This window comes from Myxocyprinus asiaticus, chromosome 8 (genome assembly GCF_019703515.2).
Source record: "Myxocyprinus asiaticus isolate MX2 ecotype Aquarium Trade chromosome 8, UBuf_Myxa_2, whole genome shotgun sequence".
Classification (NCBI taxonomy): Eukaryota; Metazoa; Chordata; class Actinopteri; order Cypriniformes; family Catostomidae; genus Myxocyprinus; species Myxocyprinus asiaticus.
Genome location: NC_059351.1, coordinates 26,804,401 through 26,825,466, shown reverse-complemented (window position 1 = coordinate 26,825,466; position 21,066 = coordinate 26,804,401). Strand labels below are relative to the sequence as shown.

The 21,066-nt window shown below is 37.0% G+C and overlaps 1 protein-coding gene across 1 annotated transcript; it reads left to right on the top strand.

Moving 5' to 3' along the window:
* The first annotated feature begins 4,638 nt into the window (after positions 1-4,638).
* Positions 4,639-20,428, top strand: LOC127444972 (60S ribosomal protein L24-like). Its single transcript, XM_051704664.1, has 6 exons — positions 4,639-4,710; positions 4,843-4,918; positions 5,390-5,500; positions 6,044-6,180; positions 17,180-17,243; positions 20,299-20,428. Exons 1-6 carry the CDS (start codon positions 4,706-4,708, stop codon positions 20,377-20,379), a joined length of 474 nt encoding a protein of 157 aa, XP_051560624.1. The 5' UTR covers positions 4,639-4,705; the 3' UTR covers positions 20,380-20,428.
* The last annotated feature ends 638 nt before the right edge of the window (positions 20,429-21,066 follow it).

The window sequence follows — 21,066 nt, the reverse complement described above, 5'->3', positions numbered from 1 at the left end:
TTTCTTCTGCTAGAGGAATGCTGAAAAAGGCAGAACACAGATCAATCACAGTAAAATAATTGGCAGCAGGAGGAAAATTAGTCAACAGCGTATGTGGATTTGGAACTTCTGCAGGCCAGTTTTCTACTACCTCATTAAATGCTCTCAGATCATGCACTAAATGCCATTTTGATCTATCTGGCTTAGCAACTGGCAGTATGGGTGTATTACAACAGCTCGATGTTTCAGTCAGTACCCCTGCCTTAAGTAATCCCTCAATAGTCTTTTTAATACCTTCTACAGCCTCTTGTTTTAATGGATACTGCTGTTTTTTTGGTGGCTGTGTTCCTGGTTTGATTTTGATTCTAATTGGATTAGCAGATCTCATTAAACCTACATCTGTGTCATGTTGAGACCACACACTTCAACTGGTACTTGCTTTTCCATTTCCAACATTAATTCAGCTGTTTTTGAATCTGGCTTTTCTTTTTCTTTAGTAGTAACCACAACCCTTGGAGTACCTGTCATGACAGTAGCACACAAGATTTTTAAGTATGTTTTGTTTGGTGATTCAGAGATCAGAGGATTATCTGTCCCTTTCCATTTTACCTTCTCTGCTCTCTTCATCATTGGTCATATTTCTTTTGGCTGACTTCCCTTACTTACATATAAGGTAACATGTGGAGTTTAGTCTGACACTTGGAACCATTTTTTAATTAAGCTACATTTTTCAATTTGCAGTGCAGCTCCCTCTGGTCCTACAATTATGTACTGTGAATTTAATGGAACGTTTTGTTCTTTTGTGTCTTTTAGCCACTTCTTTTCAAGCTCTGGGTCCCTGCTCTGATCATATATTAGGGTACAATGAAATTCAGTTTTTGGCACACTTGATTCACAGAGCTGCACTTCAATGTACTTTCCCCATTTTTTTACTGTATCCACTACCTCTTTCCCTAAGTCTCCTAACCAATATATGTTGGCTTGTGGCTCTTGGAGTTCTTGGGGTTTTATGACATTCATTTGTTTGATTCCCCTACTGTCTATGAATATTCCCTCTGGAAAGCACCATATTTGTAAGTTCATTTTACATATAGCATCTCTTCCCAACAGGTAAACAAACTCATTGACTATTTATACACAGACACTAACTGCAATTTAAAAAGCCACAGGTGTGGGAAATTAACCTTTAATTGCCATTTAAACCTGTGTCTGTCACCTTGTGGGTCTGTAACAAGGCCAAACATTCAAGGGTATGTAAACTTTTGATCAGGGCCATTTGGGTGATTTCTGTTATCATTATGATTTAAAAAGGAGCCAAACAACTATGTGATGATAAATGGCTTCATATGATCACTATCCTTAAATAAAAGACAAAAATGTCACAATTTCTGCCAGGGTATGCAAACTTTTGAGCACAACTGTACTTCCATATACAACTTTTTTGTGTAATCCCAAAAGATAAAAGAGTAAACAGTGTTTGGAATACTTTAAACTGTTTATTATATACCTGTTTTAGAATATAAAAATATATACTTAGAATAGAAAAGTTTAAAATAAATGTAACCAATGATGGAAACATGTAGTAAACATAAATATACAACAGACAATGGGGGAATGTATGATTATGTTTTACAGACAAAACTTCAGAGGCTCAGAAGAAAGAGATCCAGGAGAAGGAAAGGTTGTCTTGCCAATAAACTGTGAAAGAGGGCTCTAAAGGCTCTCTTAAAGCTGCATATGACATCATCTGGAGATTCTCTAGATTTCCTGGAAAGAGGGATAAGAGTAGAGCTGTGCCAATACAATCAAATAGCAATATATCGTGATAATTTTTCTCATGCTATTGTATCGATTCCAGTATATTTTTATTCAGATGTTGTTGTTTTTTTGTGTATTTATATCATGTCCAACAGTTCTATAAAGATGAAGCAGATTGTCTAAATAACAGTGGAATTCCACATTTCTTTCATATATGAGCAAACATGGACATAATAACTGAAATATACCCAAATTAACTGAATTTAATCATGATATTGTGATGTGCCATGATATATCGAATTGTGACATATGTATGGTGATACGTATCGTATCGTGAGGTGCCTGGCGATACCCAGCCCTAATAAAGAGACTGAATATATAAAGAATGATGGATTGATAAGCATCAATTTGAGATGTATAATTATCAATATGAATATTGGTGTCTGTGGAAATAACAATAATCAACAATTTAATAAATTGGAGTGTTTTGTATGGAGTGTGAACATTGTACAGTAGGCTGAACCTGCAATTTGAAAATCTTGAAATGTATGGATTCAGATGGGAAAAATGTATTTTAAATGTTATTTATTTACTTAATTTTATTTTACGTACCCTTACCCTGCAATTTGTTCACCCACTGCTTATGAATATAGCCTATAGACAGGGATGTGATGCCATGTACAGTATTTAATGATATGCTTACAATATGAAAACATGAGAAGCAGTGAAAATGCATGTTAGATCCAGTGAACACAAGACCTCTCTTTCCATCAGAAGATATCCATATATCAGAGTTCTGTCTAATATCCAAAACCAGTCAACATCAACAGCTTGTTATGTTAACTTACTCTCCAACCAGCCCAAGAATCAGCAGGGGGAATACAGAAGAAGGCAGGAGATGAAGTGATGGTAAAAATGAGCAGAGTTTATTGAAAAATCTTAATTGCGTCTTTCTCAATGCTCAGTCTGACTTTGTCTGACCAGCACTAATTCAACAAGTGTTACTATACCATGCAAATTCAATGGACAATTACTTCTTCACAACATTGTCCCATGACACTGAAGACCTTGAAATTGAAACTCTTTATCTCTAACCTGTGAGACAATATAGCACACAACATAAAATTAACAAATATTGTTAAATATTTGTCAAAAATTGACAAATAACAATATGAAAAATGAGTAAAAAAAAAAAAAAAAAAAGATTATATAAAAATGATATGTGTGAATAATAAAATAATATGAAAAAATAGAAAGACATGAATTAAGACTTTGTATGTAGGTATGCATGTATATACAGTATGTTTGTTCTCTTTAAGTAACACACTCTCAAGTACAAACAGACTCACACACACACACACACACACACACACACACACACACACACACACACGTTGCCTTTGAAAAATGAAAACAGAACTTTAGATCCTTGTCATGGAATGTGGTATGTAAGTTTCTTTCAAAATTATCAGAGAAAGTCATGATAGACAGGTGGTAGCTTTTTTATAGCTATGAGTTCATCACGCAGAATGACTTACAATAGCCTACAACACCTTTCTCTGAATGCTTATTGAGGGAAGTACAGCAGGATGCAGGAAAAATGGTTGAGTATTGTTTTAGGTATAAAATATCTACATCTAGTGCCTGTATTATTCATTTATGGTCTTTAAACAACAGCTTGGACACTTACCTAGTTAAAACAAGCTAATTTTAAGACGTTGATGTCACGTCAGGTCGTCACGTGGGTCACCCGTCGTGTAAGACGCTCAAAGCACAAGATGTTCGGTTATACTTCGGTCGGTCGGACGCTTGGTTTTGGCACGGAGTTCCCGCCATAATAGACATGTATATGTCCATGGCTGTGACTCGTTTGGAAGGCTGCGTGCTTGGTAGGACGCGTCCTTTGAAGGCTGTAGTATACCGAGCGTCCTCCTTTAATCAAGTCTCGTTTAAATGAGACGGTCTTCGTAGTACAAATGGAAACGGAACGTAACATGGTTGCTATGACAGCACGCCACTCTTTAACAAGCGCAAGCGCTTTGAGTGAGAAGGGAACAAAGTCCCTCTGGAAGGGAATGCATGAGGTACATTTTAGGAGAGTTATAATGATGTAGAGAGAAAAGAAAATAGATTTTACATGTGTACTTTTAGTCTAATACTTTATTTTAATTATATATTAATATAATTATACATATTATATACTCTGCACCCATCTACTGAGGTACTTCAACTTGGGAATTAACATTCCTTGCGTTTGAACATCATATTTACGGGCAAATTGACGTCAATATTTTTTGAATTGTGGGTTGTGAGTGCCCACGAAGAATACACCTCATGCATCCTTCAAATTCCCATAAAAGAAGGTCGCATTTGAAGGCTGCATTCAAAAAATAACGCCAATTTGCCAGTAAATATGGTGTTCAAACGCAAGTAATGTTAATTCCCAAGCTGAAGTACCTCAAAAGATGGGTGCAGAGTATATAATATGTATAATTATATTAATATATAATTAAAATAAAGTATTAGACTAAAAGTACACCTGTAAAATCTATTTTCTTTTCTCTCTTCATAATTATAATGTACCTCATGTATATACTCCCAAATAATTTGAACTTCGTTTTATTCCATTTTCTTTCCATTTTGGTACTATAAATGCTGCTCCAGTTGTCTGATGCTCTGTATCTTTTGACCCATCTGTAAATATTTGTATATATTTGGGATAATTAACAATGACATGGATTACGCTCAAAAACGTTCGGTCTCACCGCCAGGCAAACGAGCGATGATTTTATTGGATAAATTGATTTAACAAAAATAACAATTAATGATATTTTTATAATATCCCTGAGTATATTTTGATGTCAAATATTGGTTTACTTTGAAAAAACATCAACCAACAGTGAAACAAGCCACTTTATAAATCGCTTACCCACAATTCCGTTTCCTTTTCCCTATCTGACTCGCCGCCATGAAGTGAGTTTCTGGTGTAGTCCGTGTAAATCCACAAACATCTGTCGTTTGATCTTTCATAATCGTATGTTACTGTGATTATAAGTTAATACTAAATTAAATGTTTCGGTGCTAAGTCTTATTTCTGATGTGCAGGGTCGATCTGTGCAGTTTCAGTGGATATAAAATCTATCCCGGCCACGGCCGGCGGTACGCCAGAATCGATGGAAAGGTAAAAGTGGTTATTGCGGATTATTATTATTATTATTAGTGTTTTTGTCTTTATTATTCTTGTGTTGTATTCATGTGAGTATGGACTGATGAGAGAGACGCACTGATGTCTTGTCTGTTAGTTAGCATAGCATAGCATAGCAGCGGCCTGTTAGCTGTATGAGTAAATTATTAGTCGTGTAGTAGTTGATCTTAACGGGTATGGGTTAGTTAATACATGACTTCACTTTTTAAATTAAATGGCTATTCGCTGTGTCATTTAATATGTTGTAACTATCAGACTGAAACACATCTGTCATTGCAGAACGCAACATATACATGAGGATTATAATTTGTGGTGGGTTTATAATGCATTTTAATATGTTCGCACACCTCTGCCCAAAACAATGTGATTTGATCTGGTATTAAGAAGGAAGGAAAAAAAAAACCACTAATGTCATCTTTTTTTCATGCTGTTGTTTATGTTCTACAGGTATTCCAGTTTCTCAACGCTAAATGTGAGTCTGCGTTTCTGTCGAAGAGAAACCCCAGACAGATCAACTGGACCGTTCTGTACAGACGCAAACACAAGAAGGGGCAGTCAGTGAGTTTAACTAGTGCACTAATTCTAGATTTAGGAATAGTTCACTCAAAATTTTAAATTCACTCTTAATGTTGCTCCAAGCTTGTATCGCTTTCTTCTGTGGAACACAAACCGTCTTTTTACCAATCGTCATGATGCAAGAACCAACGAGTATTTATAATATTGACATTGTTGCCATATTCGCTGCATGCTGGAGTTTATTAATGATTTTGGTCTGTTTATTATGCAAAAGTGATTGAATGGCTTCAGAAAGCTTAGAATATTGTGATACTTTTAATCTGGTTTACAGTGTTTTTACTCCTTTGGAGCTTGATAGGCTATGCACTTAAAATATGGTGTAAAAATGTAAGAAAAATTGTCTTGCATGGAAGTCCTACTGGTTTGAAGTAAACTTAGGGAGATTAAATGTAATTTTCATTTAACTAGTACACCTCTCTGGATCTTCAGGTCATTTAATTTTCAGATTCTGCATATTGAATATATTCTGCAATGAAACGTAACTGGACTTAGAGTTGAAAATGTATTTTTTTTGGGCTGTAACAGGAAGAGGTGAGTAAGAAACGCACCCGTCGTGCGGTGAAGTTCCAGCGGGCGATCACCGGTGCCTCGCTGGCAGAAATACTGGCAAAGAGAAACCAGAAACCTGAAGTGCGTAAAGCCCAGAGAGAGCAGGCCATCAGGTGAGCACGTTGAATGCCTGTTAGTCTGCACATCCACCTGTTGCTCTGTCAGCTGAGCTGCACACTAGTTTACCCATTTTTATATCCTAAGGACTCAAATGCACACTGTTTCATGTGTGATGTTGTACTTGACGTACTGTGTTAGTTCATTAACATGCAGTTTAAGATGTGGTCTACGCGATTATTTGAACTGCTGGTTTTTACAATTCATTGTACCTTTTGAAAAATTGTGCTTTGTACAATTGCAAGATTTCACATTCCTTAAAGTCTCAAGTTGTTTGTTGGATGTGTAGAATAAACTTTACCCCTTTTATTTTTTTTTTACTTTTCAGAGGTCTATAACATGCTGCATTTAAAATGTAGTTACATAAAATATTAGAATCAATTTGACGTCTTTATTCCATCACATACAGTATGCACCTATCAGGTAGCACTGTTGCTCCGTTTTCTATGGAGACAAACAGTGTCTGCATGCATGGGCGCCTGCAGGATTTAATCTGAGAGTATGCACAGAAATCTGCCTAGAGGTCTGCACGGGCCTTAAAATGAAACCCAAAACAATACCGTCAGATTTTAAACCCGGACCCGCTTACTATCTAATTTCTTCTAGCAAGTACTGTTGCAATAGGCTGTATTTTATGAAAGCATATAGGCAACATTTGTAACAGTACTGAAACAGTAAACATACACAGTTTTAACAAGGCACAGCAGCCCCTTAGTACACTAGAGCAGAAGGGGAAAAAACATTGCCTTACTGTTTATTTGCTGAATCTTTACCTGGTGCAGAACAATCTGGAATAATATGAAACAATGCAGCAGTCCCCTCTATGCAGCCTGAACTTGTTCAGAATGTTGAATCTTTGTTACAGCTGCGCTGAAAACAAATCTACATGCAAAGAATAAAACGGAGCGCAGGTGTCTTAACGTGCATTTTTGAAAATGTGAATTTCTTTTTAACTCTACACAGTGTTTAAACAGTGCCGGTCCTGCGGGAGACACTGAAGAAAAAGCGAGACGTGGTGCAAATGTCAAAGACATTCGTCCAGCAAGTTATTAAACAATGGGAAAACGGAACAGACGTGCACAAAAACACATTCGGTGTGAACAGCCCCAAACTCGTCCGTTCGTGCGAGTCTGTGAGTGAGAGCGTGTGTGTGAAACAACAAGATCGGTAGGCCTGTTTATTTTTTCATTAATTACAAACCTGAACCTGTTGGGTTCTCAGGTCCCATTGGGCCCTGGTTGGGTTGCAGACCTCTAATTCTGCCTAAAACTTTTTCTTTTTTTTTTTTTCTTTTTTTGCAAAAAAACACAAGTGTTTATTCTGGTGACTTTGAGAAGCATTTGTTTTATTTTCTTGAGTAAGAGTAGCATTCGTGTACAGTACTGTGCAAAAATGTTAGGCACTTAAGATGTTTCACAAAAATATTTGTCTTAAAATGGTTATTTATAGTTTCAGCTTTAGTGTGTCAATAGGAAAAATATATTTTAGATTCCCAAACATTACTTTGCAAATAGAAAAGATTAGAATAGAAGAACAGGGAGCTCTGCAAGAGATGGCATTGCCCCCACTGAACATAGAGTTAGTCTGGGATTTCATGAAGAGACAGCAATTGAGACTAAATAGATAGAACTGTGGTGAATTCTCCAAGAAGCTTGGTACATCCTATCTGCCAACAACCAAGAAAAACTGTGTCCAGGTGTACCTAGGAGAATTGGGGCTGTTTTAAAGGCAAAGGAAGCCACACCAAATATTGATTTAGCTTTTTTATGTTTACTGGACTTTGTATGATGTTAATTGATAAATGAACTATTAATGGCATTATTTTTGAAGACATCCTTACAATGCAACATTTTTCACAAGTGCCTAAAACTTTTGCACAGTATTGTAACTACTGGCTTAAGCATTTCTTCCAGTAACCGTTCAGACAAACGTGTTTTCATGCTAAAAAATCAAAATGCACCACAACGAATAGAGAAGAACGCAGGTGTCTCGAGATGTGTTTTTATCAGTTGAAGTTCGTTTTAACTTGACACAGCTTCTAAAAATGCAGCGCTCCTGTGAGAGATGCTAAAAACACAGTGAAACGTGACGCAGTTGTCCAAAGACATCCATCTAGCGAATGTTTACATGGAAAACTATTGAAAAACAGCACAAGTGGACAAAAACATGTTCAGTTTTAACAGCCGCATGTTCACATGACACAGCACTAGTTGAAGTTTCTCAAAGTTACTTCTCAAAAAGACAGCCTTTTGTTTCAGTTGACTGTAGGTAAATTTACACTGTATCCAGCACTGTATTAGTAAATACTTGTCACTGACTGTAAACATAACTGCCTTGAGTGCCGACATGTTTGCGTGATGTAACGCCTGCATCTAGACAAAATGGTAGTTGAAGATTTCTGCACGGGTTTCCATGTTAGAAGTCTGACAAAGTTTCATTCGGTTGCACTTTCCCCAGTTGAAAGGTGGAAATTCTGACTCTCGGAGTTGAATGGAGCACTTTGAATCATCAAAGCAACAACAATACGGAGCATTACGGCTTTCACAACAGGAGCGAACACTTGGAGAGACACACACCAGGTGTGTGGCAGTGGACTCAACATGCTGAAGCAGCGCATATACAGCAGGCGAGCGTTTCAAAGAGCTAGACAGAACACAGCATCTTCAAAACTGAACTTCAACGTAACGCGTATTAAAACAGCGTCTTCTCGACATGGCGATAACACTAACTCAACTCATCCTGGCCTGAGCTATAACTGCGTTTGTTTGAGGGTGGGACAAAGTAGTCCTTAGGCGGGCATTATAAAAATGGGTTACATATTGACGTAGATACTTTACGGAAGAAATGGCTGACAAACCAGCCGTTTCGTGTAGCTCTTGAGCAGTGTTGTCTGTGAGAGAGAATAATTCCCTTTTGTGTGGACTTTGTGCTTTGTAACTTTGCAGACCTTTTACATGCTCAAAGAGCTGTTACACACTATAGGAAAGGTAAAATCCCAAAGCATAATAGGGCCTCTTTAAGGTAACTGCCCGTTTACCAATTAATGTTTTTTTTTTTTTACTGTAGCATTTTACAGTCTTTTACCGTTAAAATTAAGGGAATTTTTTACAGTGTTTTAGTGACTGTCTGAACCATCTATTTTCAAATCGCGGTTGACTTAACAGGAGACGCCATAACATCGCGTTTTTCTTCACTCCAAAAGCAAAACCTCTTTGTTTGGACTTCCAAAGGCAGACAAATTGAAGCATCCGTGGTTAAAATTTACCATCAGCTTGTTCTTGCAAATTTTCATTATCGGACTCAAACTGCAAAAACCGACGCCATTGTTACCATAGTTACAATAGTGTTTACAGCTGTTAAGGAAGCCCGAAACTCGGTTATGGTAAGGGACGTTACTTTTCCGACACACACACTATGCATTTGACCAATCACAACAGATTAGGACAGCTGGCTTTTCGGAAAGGGGGGCTTTAAAGAGACAGGAGGTGAATGAGCGTTTGAGCCAGAGGATGAAAATAGGTTTAGCAGAAATGTACAGTATGAGAAATTAGTTTTTTGAACATTAAAGCATGTAAACCTATTCTAGTAGACCCCCAAAATAAAATCATGAACCTGTAAATTAGCATAATGTGGGCTCATTAAAAGATATGGTAAAAAATTATAATATAAAGACAATACATGTAATTTTACAGTACAATGTTGTAAATTAAATTCTTTACATGTAAAAAGTATGATTTTACCGTATAATTGTAAAAATTTATATTATGTTTAACGAGAGTACATGTACTTTTTACGGTAAATTGTTTTTTTAACCGTAATTAACAATAATCGGGCGTTCCCAGAATTCCCTGCTTTACCCATCACATTTCATGATATTTTAAGGAAATAGTTAGTTCTTCTCATTTTTAATATAACTTATCTACATATGGGTGTTCTGTGTTTATTTGATGTAGTTTAGTTAATGTTTTTCATTATTTTTATTTCACACGTGTTACCCTGATGGTGTTTAGTGCTTGCATGAGTGACACTGAGCACTGTTGCTACATGTTTATTGGTCATTGCTCTTGGAAAGGCCACTACTGATGCTTTTCTGTAAATACTATGGTGAGTAACAATACATTATAAAGTGAAAAGCAGATTTTTACAGTTTCAGAAGGTTGAAGTATTAAGTTTATATAATTTAATAATATAAACAGTAATGCACAGTAAAATATACAGGCATCAAAATTACATCCCGTAAAGCCTGAAGTGTGGTTCCTGTATTTTTTACAGTGAATTTCTGGCTGCCAGTTTTTACTGTAAACTTAACAGGATTTATTTAATTTTTTTGTGTATGGTAACCTGAAAGAAGAACAGACAGATGTGCTTGTGCGCATTGAGTTGGGCAGTGAATCTTCACATAATGACAAAATATGATGCTTTATATTTTGATTATGCAATCTTTTGTAAATTTTGTAACTGATTATTTTATAACAGCCTAAGATGATTGTCAGACATGTTATATACATGTCATTGCCCCTCAAGTACTCGACGAGTACTCGAGTAATTAGAGTACTCAAGTAGTCAAAATGCCCATCCCTAGTTGCAACTGTTTTGAGATGCATGCACAAAAAACTCTTGGAATTTTCCCATGCTCTTACTGCTTACAGGGTACCCACGGGTCCTTAAAGTCTTAAATTTACTTTTTAAAATGTAAGGCCATAAAAAGTCTTCAATATCTTAAATTACAAGAAGTCTTAAATTTAGTTTGCAGGGGTCTTAAATTTTGGGGCATGAATAGAGGAGACACTTGAAACAGCAGATTTTGCGCTAGTCAGAATCATCTTGCACTCTCCCTGTCTCTCTCTCTCTTGTGCAGCCAGCTTCTAGCAGCTGATGCTTGAGTTTAGTGTGGGCACGTGCAGTGAAGTGCAAGCAAATGCATTTTTACTGAATTTACGAAGTTACACATGTATAAACCTTCATAAACCTGTTAATCCTCTGCTGTTATTCTGTGTTTCTGTAAGCGAGTGGTGTGCTAACACTATCGCTCCTGTTTATAATCCACAAAGCTGTCAACATTGCAATTTGCAAGCACGTGAGGTTGGAGCGGTGCGCTTTAAAAATCATGGCACTACCTTATTTAACATCACCTTTAATAATTGTAAAGCTAACAGAACTACACAGCTGCAGAGTTACACCTGTTATCTCATCTCCATCTCTCTACAGCTCCATCTGACACATACTGGTGTTTTCTCTGCCATCTGAATCAGTCAATAAAAAAACAATTGTAATGTACAAAACAATAATATTAATAATATACATGATATGAAAATATATTATCTACACTGCGTGCCCAATTATTAGGCAAGTGAGTATTCTGATCTTATTATTTCTATGCACATTTTCCAACTCCAAACCATATAAACTTGAATGCTTATTGGATTCAGTCATTTTCAGGTGGTATGTATTTGTGTTATGAGGGAGTGTGTGGCAAAAGTAACCTCCTCGTGATCGCTATAATGTGGTTCGTTCTCGGTGGGGCGTGTGGTGAGTTGAGCGTGGTTGCCGCGGTGGATGGCGTGAAGCGCGTGTGGAGGCTATGTCTCTGTGGCAACATGCACAACAAGCCACGTGATGAGATGCGCGGGTTGACGATCTCAGACGCGGAGGCAACTGGGATTCGTCCTCTGCCACCCGGACTGAGGCGAATCACTACGCGACCACGAGGACTTTAAAGCACATTGGGAATTGGGCATTCCAAATTGGGAGAAAAAGGGAAAAAATCCACACCAAAAAAAGCCTTTCAGACGGATGCAACCCTCTCGAAATAGCGAAACTATTGAGGCGTGACTACCGGACAATCAAACGTTTTGTTGCGAATAGTAAACTGAGGCGCAAAAAACGCATGAAGAAAGGCGCAAATTAACTGCAAAAGACTCGAAGAATTAAACGTGAAGCTACCAGGAACCCATTATCCTCCAGTGCTACCATATTCCAGAACTGCAACCTACCTGGAGTATCCAGAAGTACAAGGTGTCAAATGCTCAGAGACATGGCCAAGGTCAAGAAGGCTGAAACACGACCACCACTGAATATATTCACAAGTTGAAGCATCAAGGTTGGGCAAAGAAACACATGAAGACAGATTTTTCAAAGGTTTTATGGACAAATGAAATGAGTGACTCTTGATGGACCAGATGGATGGGAACATGGCTGGATCACTAATGGACACAGGGCACCACTTCGAGTCAGGTGACAGCAAGGTACTTCAAGCAGTAGTACAGGAAGAAGACCTCAGCATTCAAGAAGGCCATGATCTTTATGCAGGACAATGCTCCATCTCATGCATCCAAGTACTCCATTGCTTGGCTAGCCAGCAAGGGCCTCAAAGATGCCCAAATAATGACTTGGCCCTCTTCCTCACTTGACTTAAATCCTACTAAGAACTTGTGGGCCCTTCTCAAACGTGAGATTTACAGTGAGGGAAGACAATACACCTCTTTGAACAGCATTTGGGAGGCTGTGGTTCCTGCTTCAGTGAAAGTTGACTCCATGGATGGAAGGCTCATGGCAGTTATTGAAAAGAAGGGTGGCTATATTGGTCACTGAATATTTTTGAAAGGCCAAAAATGTTATTTAATTGTCATTTTGTTTCTTATTTGTGCAATAAATGTGCACACTTATATACTCTTGTTAAACATTCAGGTTTGAGGCTCAATTTTGGATTGACAGAGCATTGTGTTTGTTCAACAATTAATCCTGAGGAATACAATTTGCCTAATAATTGGGCATGCAGTGTATATTTAGTATATAATCTGTGTTTGGTATACATAACTAATTATGCAGCAGTTATCTTTCATAATTTAATCTGTTAACATTTTCAGTACATCTTGTCAACTTTAAATGGCCATTTTTAAGGTAACTGACAAGTTTTTACTTGATTTCACACAAAAATGAAAATTGTCATCACTTACCTTCATGCTGTTGCAAACCTGTAAGACTTAATTCAGTGGATATCAAAATGAGATATTAGGGAGTTTCAGTCACCATTCACTTTCATTGAATGAAAAAAGATACAGTGAATGGTGATGAGACTAAACATTTTAACATCTTTTTTTTGTTCCATGGCAGAGAAAAATTCATACATGACTCAACGGTGAGCAGTGATGACAAATTTAATTTTTTAACTGCCTTTTAACTACTTGTTAAAGTATTTGTTAAAGGTATCTGCCAAGAAACAATACATATGTTATTCATCACATGCCGCATATATTTGATTTTTGATGGGAATGACAATGAGGCTGTGAGGGATAGATGTAGTCTCTTTAATGAGCTGTACTGCAGTTTAAAGTGTTTTGGATCATTCTGCAGACAAAACATTGAAAAAATATCTTCAAGAACACTCAGTAGACAAACTCTAAACAAGAGTTGTGGAAAATTAGATGGGATCTAGGAGCTTTTTACAGTTTTATACCATGCATGCCATTGAAGAGATTGTAAGTCTACCCCTCACAGCCTCGTTTCCATTCCCTTTAAAAATCAAACATGGCACTACTGTAAATAAGGTCTACAGACCAGTCCTCTTGTTTACAAAAATGTCAGTGCATGCACAGTAAGTGGTGGCAGAAAGCCCATTGACTTGTGTTAGATTTGACAAGATTAGATGATTAAAGGAAGTATGACAAAACCACCATAAATACAAACATATCTTTAGCTATACAATTACTATAATGATGAGTTAATAACAAACATGTAATCATGTTCGCTATCCACCTTTTTCCTGACTTCTCCATGGGCGGCGCCATTACGGCGAGAGACTTCCTCTCGGATGCTCCACACTTCCGCTTAGTAGTTATCAGCTAGACTAACGTTACTGGTGATTGCGAGCAGTCGAGGCCCTGGATGAATATGCGCTGTTATAGGGTATAACTACAGGTGGCTTAAAAACTACTGTAAAATGAATGTCACAACAATAAGCCCCCACAAAAGCTGCCAATGCTGAAACATTTAGAGTCGAACCAGATGTAATAAGCAGAGGTTGCATTAAACTAATTCTGTAACTTGCATATTTTTTAAAACATTGACAGATAATTCCAAATGATGTTTGTCATTTTGGAAGATAACAAAGATGAAAAACATTTAAACCAAGCTCCTTGTTTTTCATTAATCCTCTTTACGAGGTTCTTATCTCATGTAGCGCTGTGAGTGTATGTGAATGAGGTAGAGACAGTTGTTGTCAGCAGAGTGCGTGAGAACATAATGCAGAAATAATGCCATAAATCGGAAGATTTTTAAATGGAACCTATGATGACCATACACCCTCTTTTCATGGACATGTCCTCTCTTTCTAACCTTAATAAAGCATCTGGTCGGATTTCTAGTTTCCCTAAATGTCTGGGATTTGGCTGTTTTCATATTGAAGTGCACAACAAAAAACGCAATGAAATCTAGCGCATCATATTCTTGGATTCTCCCTCTGCGTGCTCTGTCTGTGTCTGTCTCTCTCACACACACATAACATATAATTTTACCATGCAAATGTGTGTGATTGTGTTCTCATCTATTCGGGATTGCCGTCGAAACCTAATGCCTATACACAGACTTTAGTGAGAAAGTGATTTACGATAAGTAAACGGACTGTTCTTCTGTTTTTGACTGTTGTTAGTGATATCGTAGTGCTTGGTAATGGGAATAAGTTGCGAAGCAGAAGTCTGTTGCATCCGCATTGGAAGAAGCATAATGGGTAATTTTGCTGCCTGTGGAAAAAGGTGGATATATTTTTGCTGCAAAGTTGTGAGTTGAAATGATGTCCTCAGTCTAGTCAGCTCTGTTGATGGCTTGAAGCCACAGCAGTCAACGAGAGTCCTTGAAATAATTTCTCAACAATGTAATCCGATAAGTTTACTTTTTGCACGTGGTTTTTGCCACCATTTCAGTGTTTGGCGTAAGCGGTGACGTTGCCAAATGATTGATCTATTGCGTCATGTCTTGCTGGAAAGCAAGTGACTAAAGAGAAGGGTCACAATATAGGCTACATACTTTAGGCTATATGCATTCATAATGAATTCATTTAGAGTTTTAATGTTGTATTATTAAAAAAAAGAAAGAAAACGAATGCTTAATTATAAAAAATATGTCCAGAGACATCCAAGTAGGTTTTGTATTTACCTGCTAATTATGTAATGGTTTTTTTTATGGCAAAAGTGGTCTTAATTCTTTTTATTCGGCCTTAAAGGAATAGTTCACCCAAAAATGAAAATTTGCTGATAATTTACTCGCCCTCAGGCCATCCAACATGTATCTGAGTTTTTCATCAAAACAGAATTTAAGATTTTTAGGATTTTAACAATGCAAGTGAATGTACTCCATTTTGTTTGACGGTCCAAAATGCATATTTAGGGTGCAAAAAATAATCCACATGACTCCAGTCGACAAATAAAGTGCTTCTGAACCCAAACGATTGATTATTTTTTAGAAACAAAACAATACTTATACTTTTTAACTACAAATGTTCACTTCTGTACATCTCTATGATGCCCGCTCATGAGAGGAATGACGTAAGCTTGTTGGTAAGGTCACACGTGGAGGCAGGAAGCGTGTCATTGTTTACAAGAGAAACTTGCACAGACCAAGCACCATTCACAAACCAAAATTTCAAAACGATGTAAAATAAAAATAAATCATTTGCAAATAATAATAATAATACAAAAAACATTACTGCAGTAAATAACAATCCTTTATTTCAGAGCAATGCCATTGCGTTATCTACTTGTGCTTTTTCTTTAGCAGAAATATATAGGCTATATGACTGTCAGGAATTCAAGCCACACAAGTTGTAGTTAGTGAAACCAAGTGCGAGAGCGTTTACTGTGATTCACAGGATTTACAGGGTTTACACAGTGAGATCAATGGTACAGGTAGAGAAGATTCACAAACTGAAGAGGGATTCACAAGGTTGATGTCCACAGAACTGAAGTAACAGGCGAAACAGCAGGGTAAGCACTAAACAGATATCGACGAAGATCAAGAGCAAATACAGGCAGGTAAACACTGCGTGAGAGCAGCGCGGTCAAACTAGAGTCTTTTGTGTGAGACTTGACAGTGAAGTGGCATGAAGGCGAGTTATATATGCAGGCAGTGATGAGCGAGTGAATTGAGTGCAGGTGCGGTGAATTAGAAATCGGGTGATGAGGAGCGGAGCGCTGAGGGAGGTGCTAACTGAGTTTGCTGGAAAAACATAACAGGCACAGCCGATGAATTCAGTTATTGACCCTTTTGTTTCTTTCGATGGTCTGAAATCCTCAGGGGTAAAATGTTCACTGCACACCCTCCAGTATTTGAGAGAATGTAGGGGTGTACTGATATCCATGTTCAGCACGATAAGCCAGAGCTTCAGTCGCTCATGATCACGTATAGGCAATTGATGAAAAGTTAATATTTTTCCCGGCATGCATTTTCTTTGCGGTTTCTGAAGGTTGAAGCGTCCAGGATACACACACCAAATGACCATTTTGAACAATACACATACAAATCTACATCAAAGACAATTAAATGTTTGTACAGCGCTCCTTGTAAACAATGACGCGTTTCTGTCTCCTCTTCCATGCGTGACCTCACCAACGAGCTTGTGTCATCCCTCTCATGAGCGCGCGTCACAGATGTACGGAAGCGAACATTTGTAGTTAAAAATTACACAAGTATTGTTTGGTTTCTAAAAATAATCAATTGTTTGGGTTCAGAAGAACTTTATCGACTGGAGTCGTGTGGATTATTTTGATGCACCATAAATATGCATTTTGGACCTTCAAAAAACATTGTTCATTCACACGCACTGTTTAAAGGAGGAGGCCAGAAAAAAAATTCTGTTTTGATGAAGAAACAACATCTTGAATGGCCTGAGGGTGAGTAAATTATCAGCAAATTTTCATTTTTGGGTGAACTATTTCTTTAAGTCTTAAATTTCATTCCTTCAAACCAGCAGATACCCTGGGCTTACTGATTTTGTTCTTTTAGGGCTGCCAAAGAGGCCAAGAAAGCAAAGCAGGCAACCAAGAAGCCATCCACCCAGAATACTAAGGTAAAAAACTGTTTAAAAATATAGTTCATCCAAAACGAGAATTGTAATTTACTCACCCTCATATTGTTCCAAACCTGTATGACTTTTTTTTTTTTTTTCTTCAGTGGAACACAAAAGATGACAGACAGTATGCCAGCCTTAAGCTTTTATACTTAAGCCATAACCCTTGTTTTATATATCACAGTGAAAACATTGTGCTTTTAACATTACTAGTAGTTTTATGCTGCCTCAAAAGTGCAGACATCCCTTTCCATGATTTTGTCCAAACGGGATTGAAGCGTGATGCGTGCACACTGCTCAAAGTTAGAAAAATTGGCATGTGCACGATCGTGTGAAACTGAGCCTTGCAAAGGCGACTGCCACTTTCATCACCGATGATTTCACTTTCTGTGTACGGACCCTTGTGAACAAGCGGACGCGTCAAGTATAGGAATGTGCACGAGTAATAGTACTCGTTCTGCACCAGCCACTCGAGTATTAAAGGTGCAATATGTAAGATTCAGAAACCCATGTTATTAATGACACCTGTGGCCATTAAGTGAACTGCACCCTGTTGCTCGTGATCGCACGCACACACTCCATAGGGATGCGAGCGAGCATGACCAAAACAAAGAGACTGAATGTGATTCACTGGCATCATGATGACACATGAGGTAGCATAATTAAAATTACACAGTTATGATTGTTTTACTACAAACTTTGAGACTGTATAATATATTTGAATCTCCAGTGCTGGAACAGGGCTAAAACAAAGTGTGGATATAGGTCTGGCTATGGGAGACTGTAGTTTGAAGTAATCACTTTTCTTTGCATGATACATAGGCTATCGTGTAAATGCAGTCAATGTCGCCATTAGCTAGCTAGCTAGCTTTATCAATAGCGGTTAGCTAAATTTGGTGGATGATGACAGCTGTTTATAAAATAGACTGTACATTATAAATATGTTGACAATTCAGTATTGATGTGATTCTATCACAACTGTCATTTTGATATATCAATGCGCTATTGTTTTATAATAATAGAATGTATATATTTTCTGTATAACCAAGTTACGTTACACTAATGAATGGGTCTTTTTGCATTATCTTGAACATTGTCTATCATTCATTTAATTTGTTATTGTAGTTTACCTTGCTGAATAATTACAGATTAACATTGTCAGTTACTGTGAATCAGCATACCTGACTTATAGTATGCAGGCAAGATCAATTAGCTAAAATTACACAGATCAATCCTTATGGCACTATATTTCACATGCTTTGCAGTAGGGCTGCAACTAACGATTATTTTGATTATCGACTAATCTAACGATTATTCGAACGATTATTCGACCATTCGGGCGATTATTGCAACGATTAATCATTAGCTCTAAACCGACTGTTCAACTTGTGCCCGACTTAAAAGGTTGTATTAAACGTGCTTGCTAACAATAAAGAGGACAAAATCATCTTGTAATAATACCTCTAAATGACATTCACTGAATTAAAGGGAAAAAATACTTTTTATTGTGTTTAATTCAGTAAAAATTTCACTACAAAAAAATCCTATTGTTATCAAGTATATTAGTCTTTTTTTTTTCCATTTAAAATTGTCTAGAAATCCTTAAAACAAGATACATTTACTTGAGAAGTAACATAATATATTTAGACTTGCTTTAAGAGAATGTATCTTAAATATAAGTATTTTGTATATATGTGTATTTTTTCACTTGGTCATACTTCTGCGAGTGCAGTAAAGACAAAATACTTGTATTCAAGATCTATTCTCTAAAAGCAAGTCTAAACATCTTATGCTGCTTCTCAGGTGAATGCATTTTTTTTTTTTTTAAGAATTTTTAGATATTTTAAAATATTTGTATTTTTGATATTATATTCAACATTCTCAGATAAAAAAAAATATATATATATTCTGCAGTATAGCTGCTAAAGTAAATGTACGTTGTTTTAAAGGAGTTTTAGATGTTTATATTGGAAAACAAGCCAAAACAAATAAATTATTTTTTTGCAGTGTATAATGGGGCGAAGACTACCCTCTCTCATCTTTTTGTTCACGTCAATCCATCTTTAACTAACAAAAAAACAAACTCTCTCTTATTAATAAAGCTGTGTTTTGCCAATTTTCTTTGATAAGAAATGCACAGTGACATATTATGATTCAACAAGTTGCCATCGCTTTATAATATAGCTGCATTAAGCGATACTATAGGGATGAGCATCCCCAAAACAGAGTGTACCTCAGCCTGGTGCGGTTTCAATCTCTCCCCCTTAGATCGGGACACTTCGCAACTTATTGAAGAGGCGCTGACCGCACAGAGAAATGCCAGTTTCCTTATTTTAACTTAAAGCTATAACGCATTAAATAGAACTGCATTAAAGATGTAACGCCGGGGTGTTTCCTTTAAAAATGCTTGACACGCAAGTTTTGCTTAAGCTGACTTACTCTGAGTTTGTGTAGGAGTCGGTGTTGTGTTTGGAGCCGGCTGTTTGCTGGATTCCATCTCTAAGATAAGTTACCTAGTGCAGCAGACTGTCTGTTGACACTGTTAAATGGCGGAAGCGCTGAGGCAAGGCTCTCGGGAGTGTGCAAAATGTCATCCTTCGGATTTTCCCAGCAAAAGCGACCCGTTCCTTAGCATGAAAATCAGTCTACAGGCAACCTAGGAAGTCCGGGAAGGGCTCATTTTTTTTAAGTTGTGTTACAAGCCGTTCACACATTGGCAAAAAAAGGGCGAATATTACATGAAAAATGTACATATTGCACCTTTAAAAATACTACTCTAATATCAAATTTTTCTTTCCGCATTTCCCTTATTCTCTCATCAAATCTCACAGTTACAACTGAGTCCACAGGGTTAGATACGATTCAAATGTGAGAACCTTTATGTGGACTCAGACTTTATATGTGCATTACCCTCATGCTGTCAAGTATTTGTTTCTATGTAAGCTCTGGGTTAGTGCAAATGTGTTTTTTTTTCACATTGTTTATTCTATTTAGATGTTAAGTTGTCTTGTTTTAATAGCATCTGTAAAGTTAAGATATTTGTTCATGTTTACAGGCTCCTGCTAAAGCTGCACCCAAACAGAAAATAACCAAACCCATGAAGGTCAACGCTCCTCGTGTTGGTGGCAAGCGCTAAAGTTCATGTTTTGGTGCTTTGTGTATTAATAAAGGTTTCACAATATCAACTTGAAATGTCCTGAAGTATAGATTTTAAATAATGTTCAGTGGTCATGTGTTTACATTTCTGTCTGTCTGGTTTGAGTGACGTGAACTACAACATCAGGAACATGAGACTATCTGCACATTAGGGCTGCACGATTTGGCCTAAAAATATTGCAATTTTGCCAAATTGATTTGAACTGCAATATGATAGCCATTTAACTTCTCGTTGCTGCTGTCTAGACATCAACACTAAAAGAACAAAAAGCCATAAAATCACATAGAAATCACTGTTCTCTTATTAAACTGCAAAAGTTACAAGTATCAAAAGATGCCTTTTAATTAAAAAAAAAAAAAAATTGATGTTTTGCCCACAATAGACAATCACTCTTAAAGGGTGTTCAACTTGAGTCGTCTTTAATAAAAAAAAAATCTTTGACTCAAAGGTGACCTGAGTCCAAGAAGCATTTGTATTGTAAATTGACTTTATAGCAGACTCAGAACTTTGGTGATTGTCTCCATCCAATTCTTCACACTTTTGATGGTAGATATTTATATTTGAAATATTTATTTGTAACGCATTTGAAACACCTGGTCTTCATTTTGGTGGAAAACTGAATGAAGTCCTTGTCCTTCAATTTGCTAAATTTGAATATTACTAATG

Coding starts and splice junctions, on each gene's coding strand:
- LOC127444972 (XM_051704664.1), top strand. Junction 4,919..5,389: donor ACGCCAGAATCGATGGAAAG/GTAAAAGTGGTT, acceptor TATGTTCTACAG/GTATTCCAGTTTCTCAACGC. Junction 5,501..6,043: donor AACACAAGAAGGGGCAGTCA/GTGAGTTTAACT, acceptor GGGCTGTAACAG/GAAGAGGTGAGTAAGAAACG.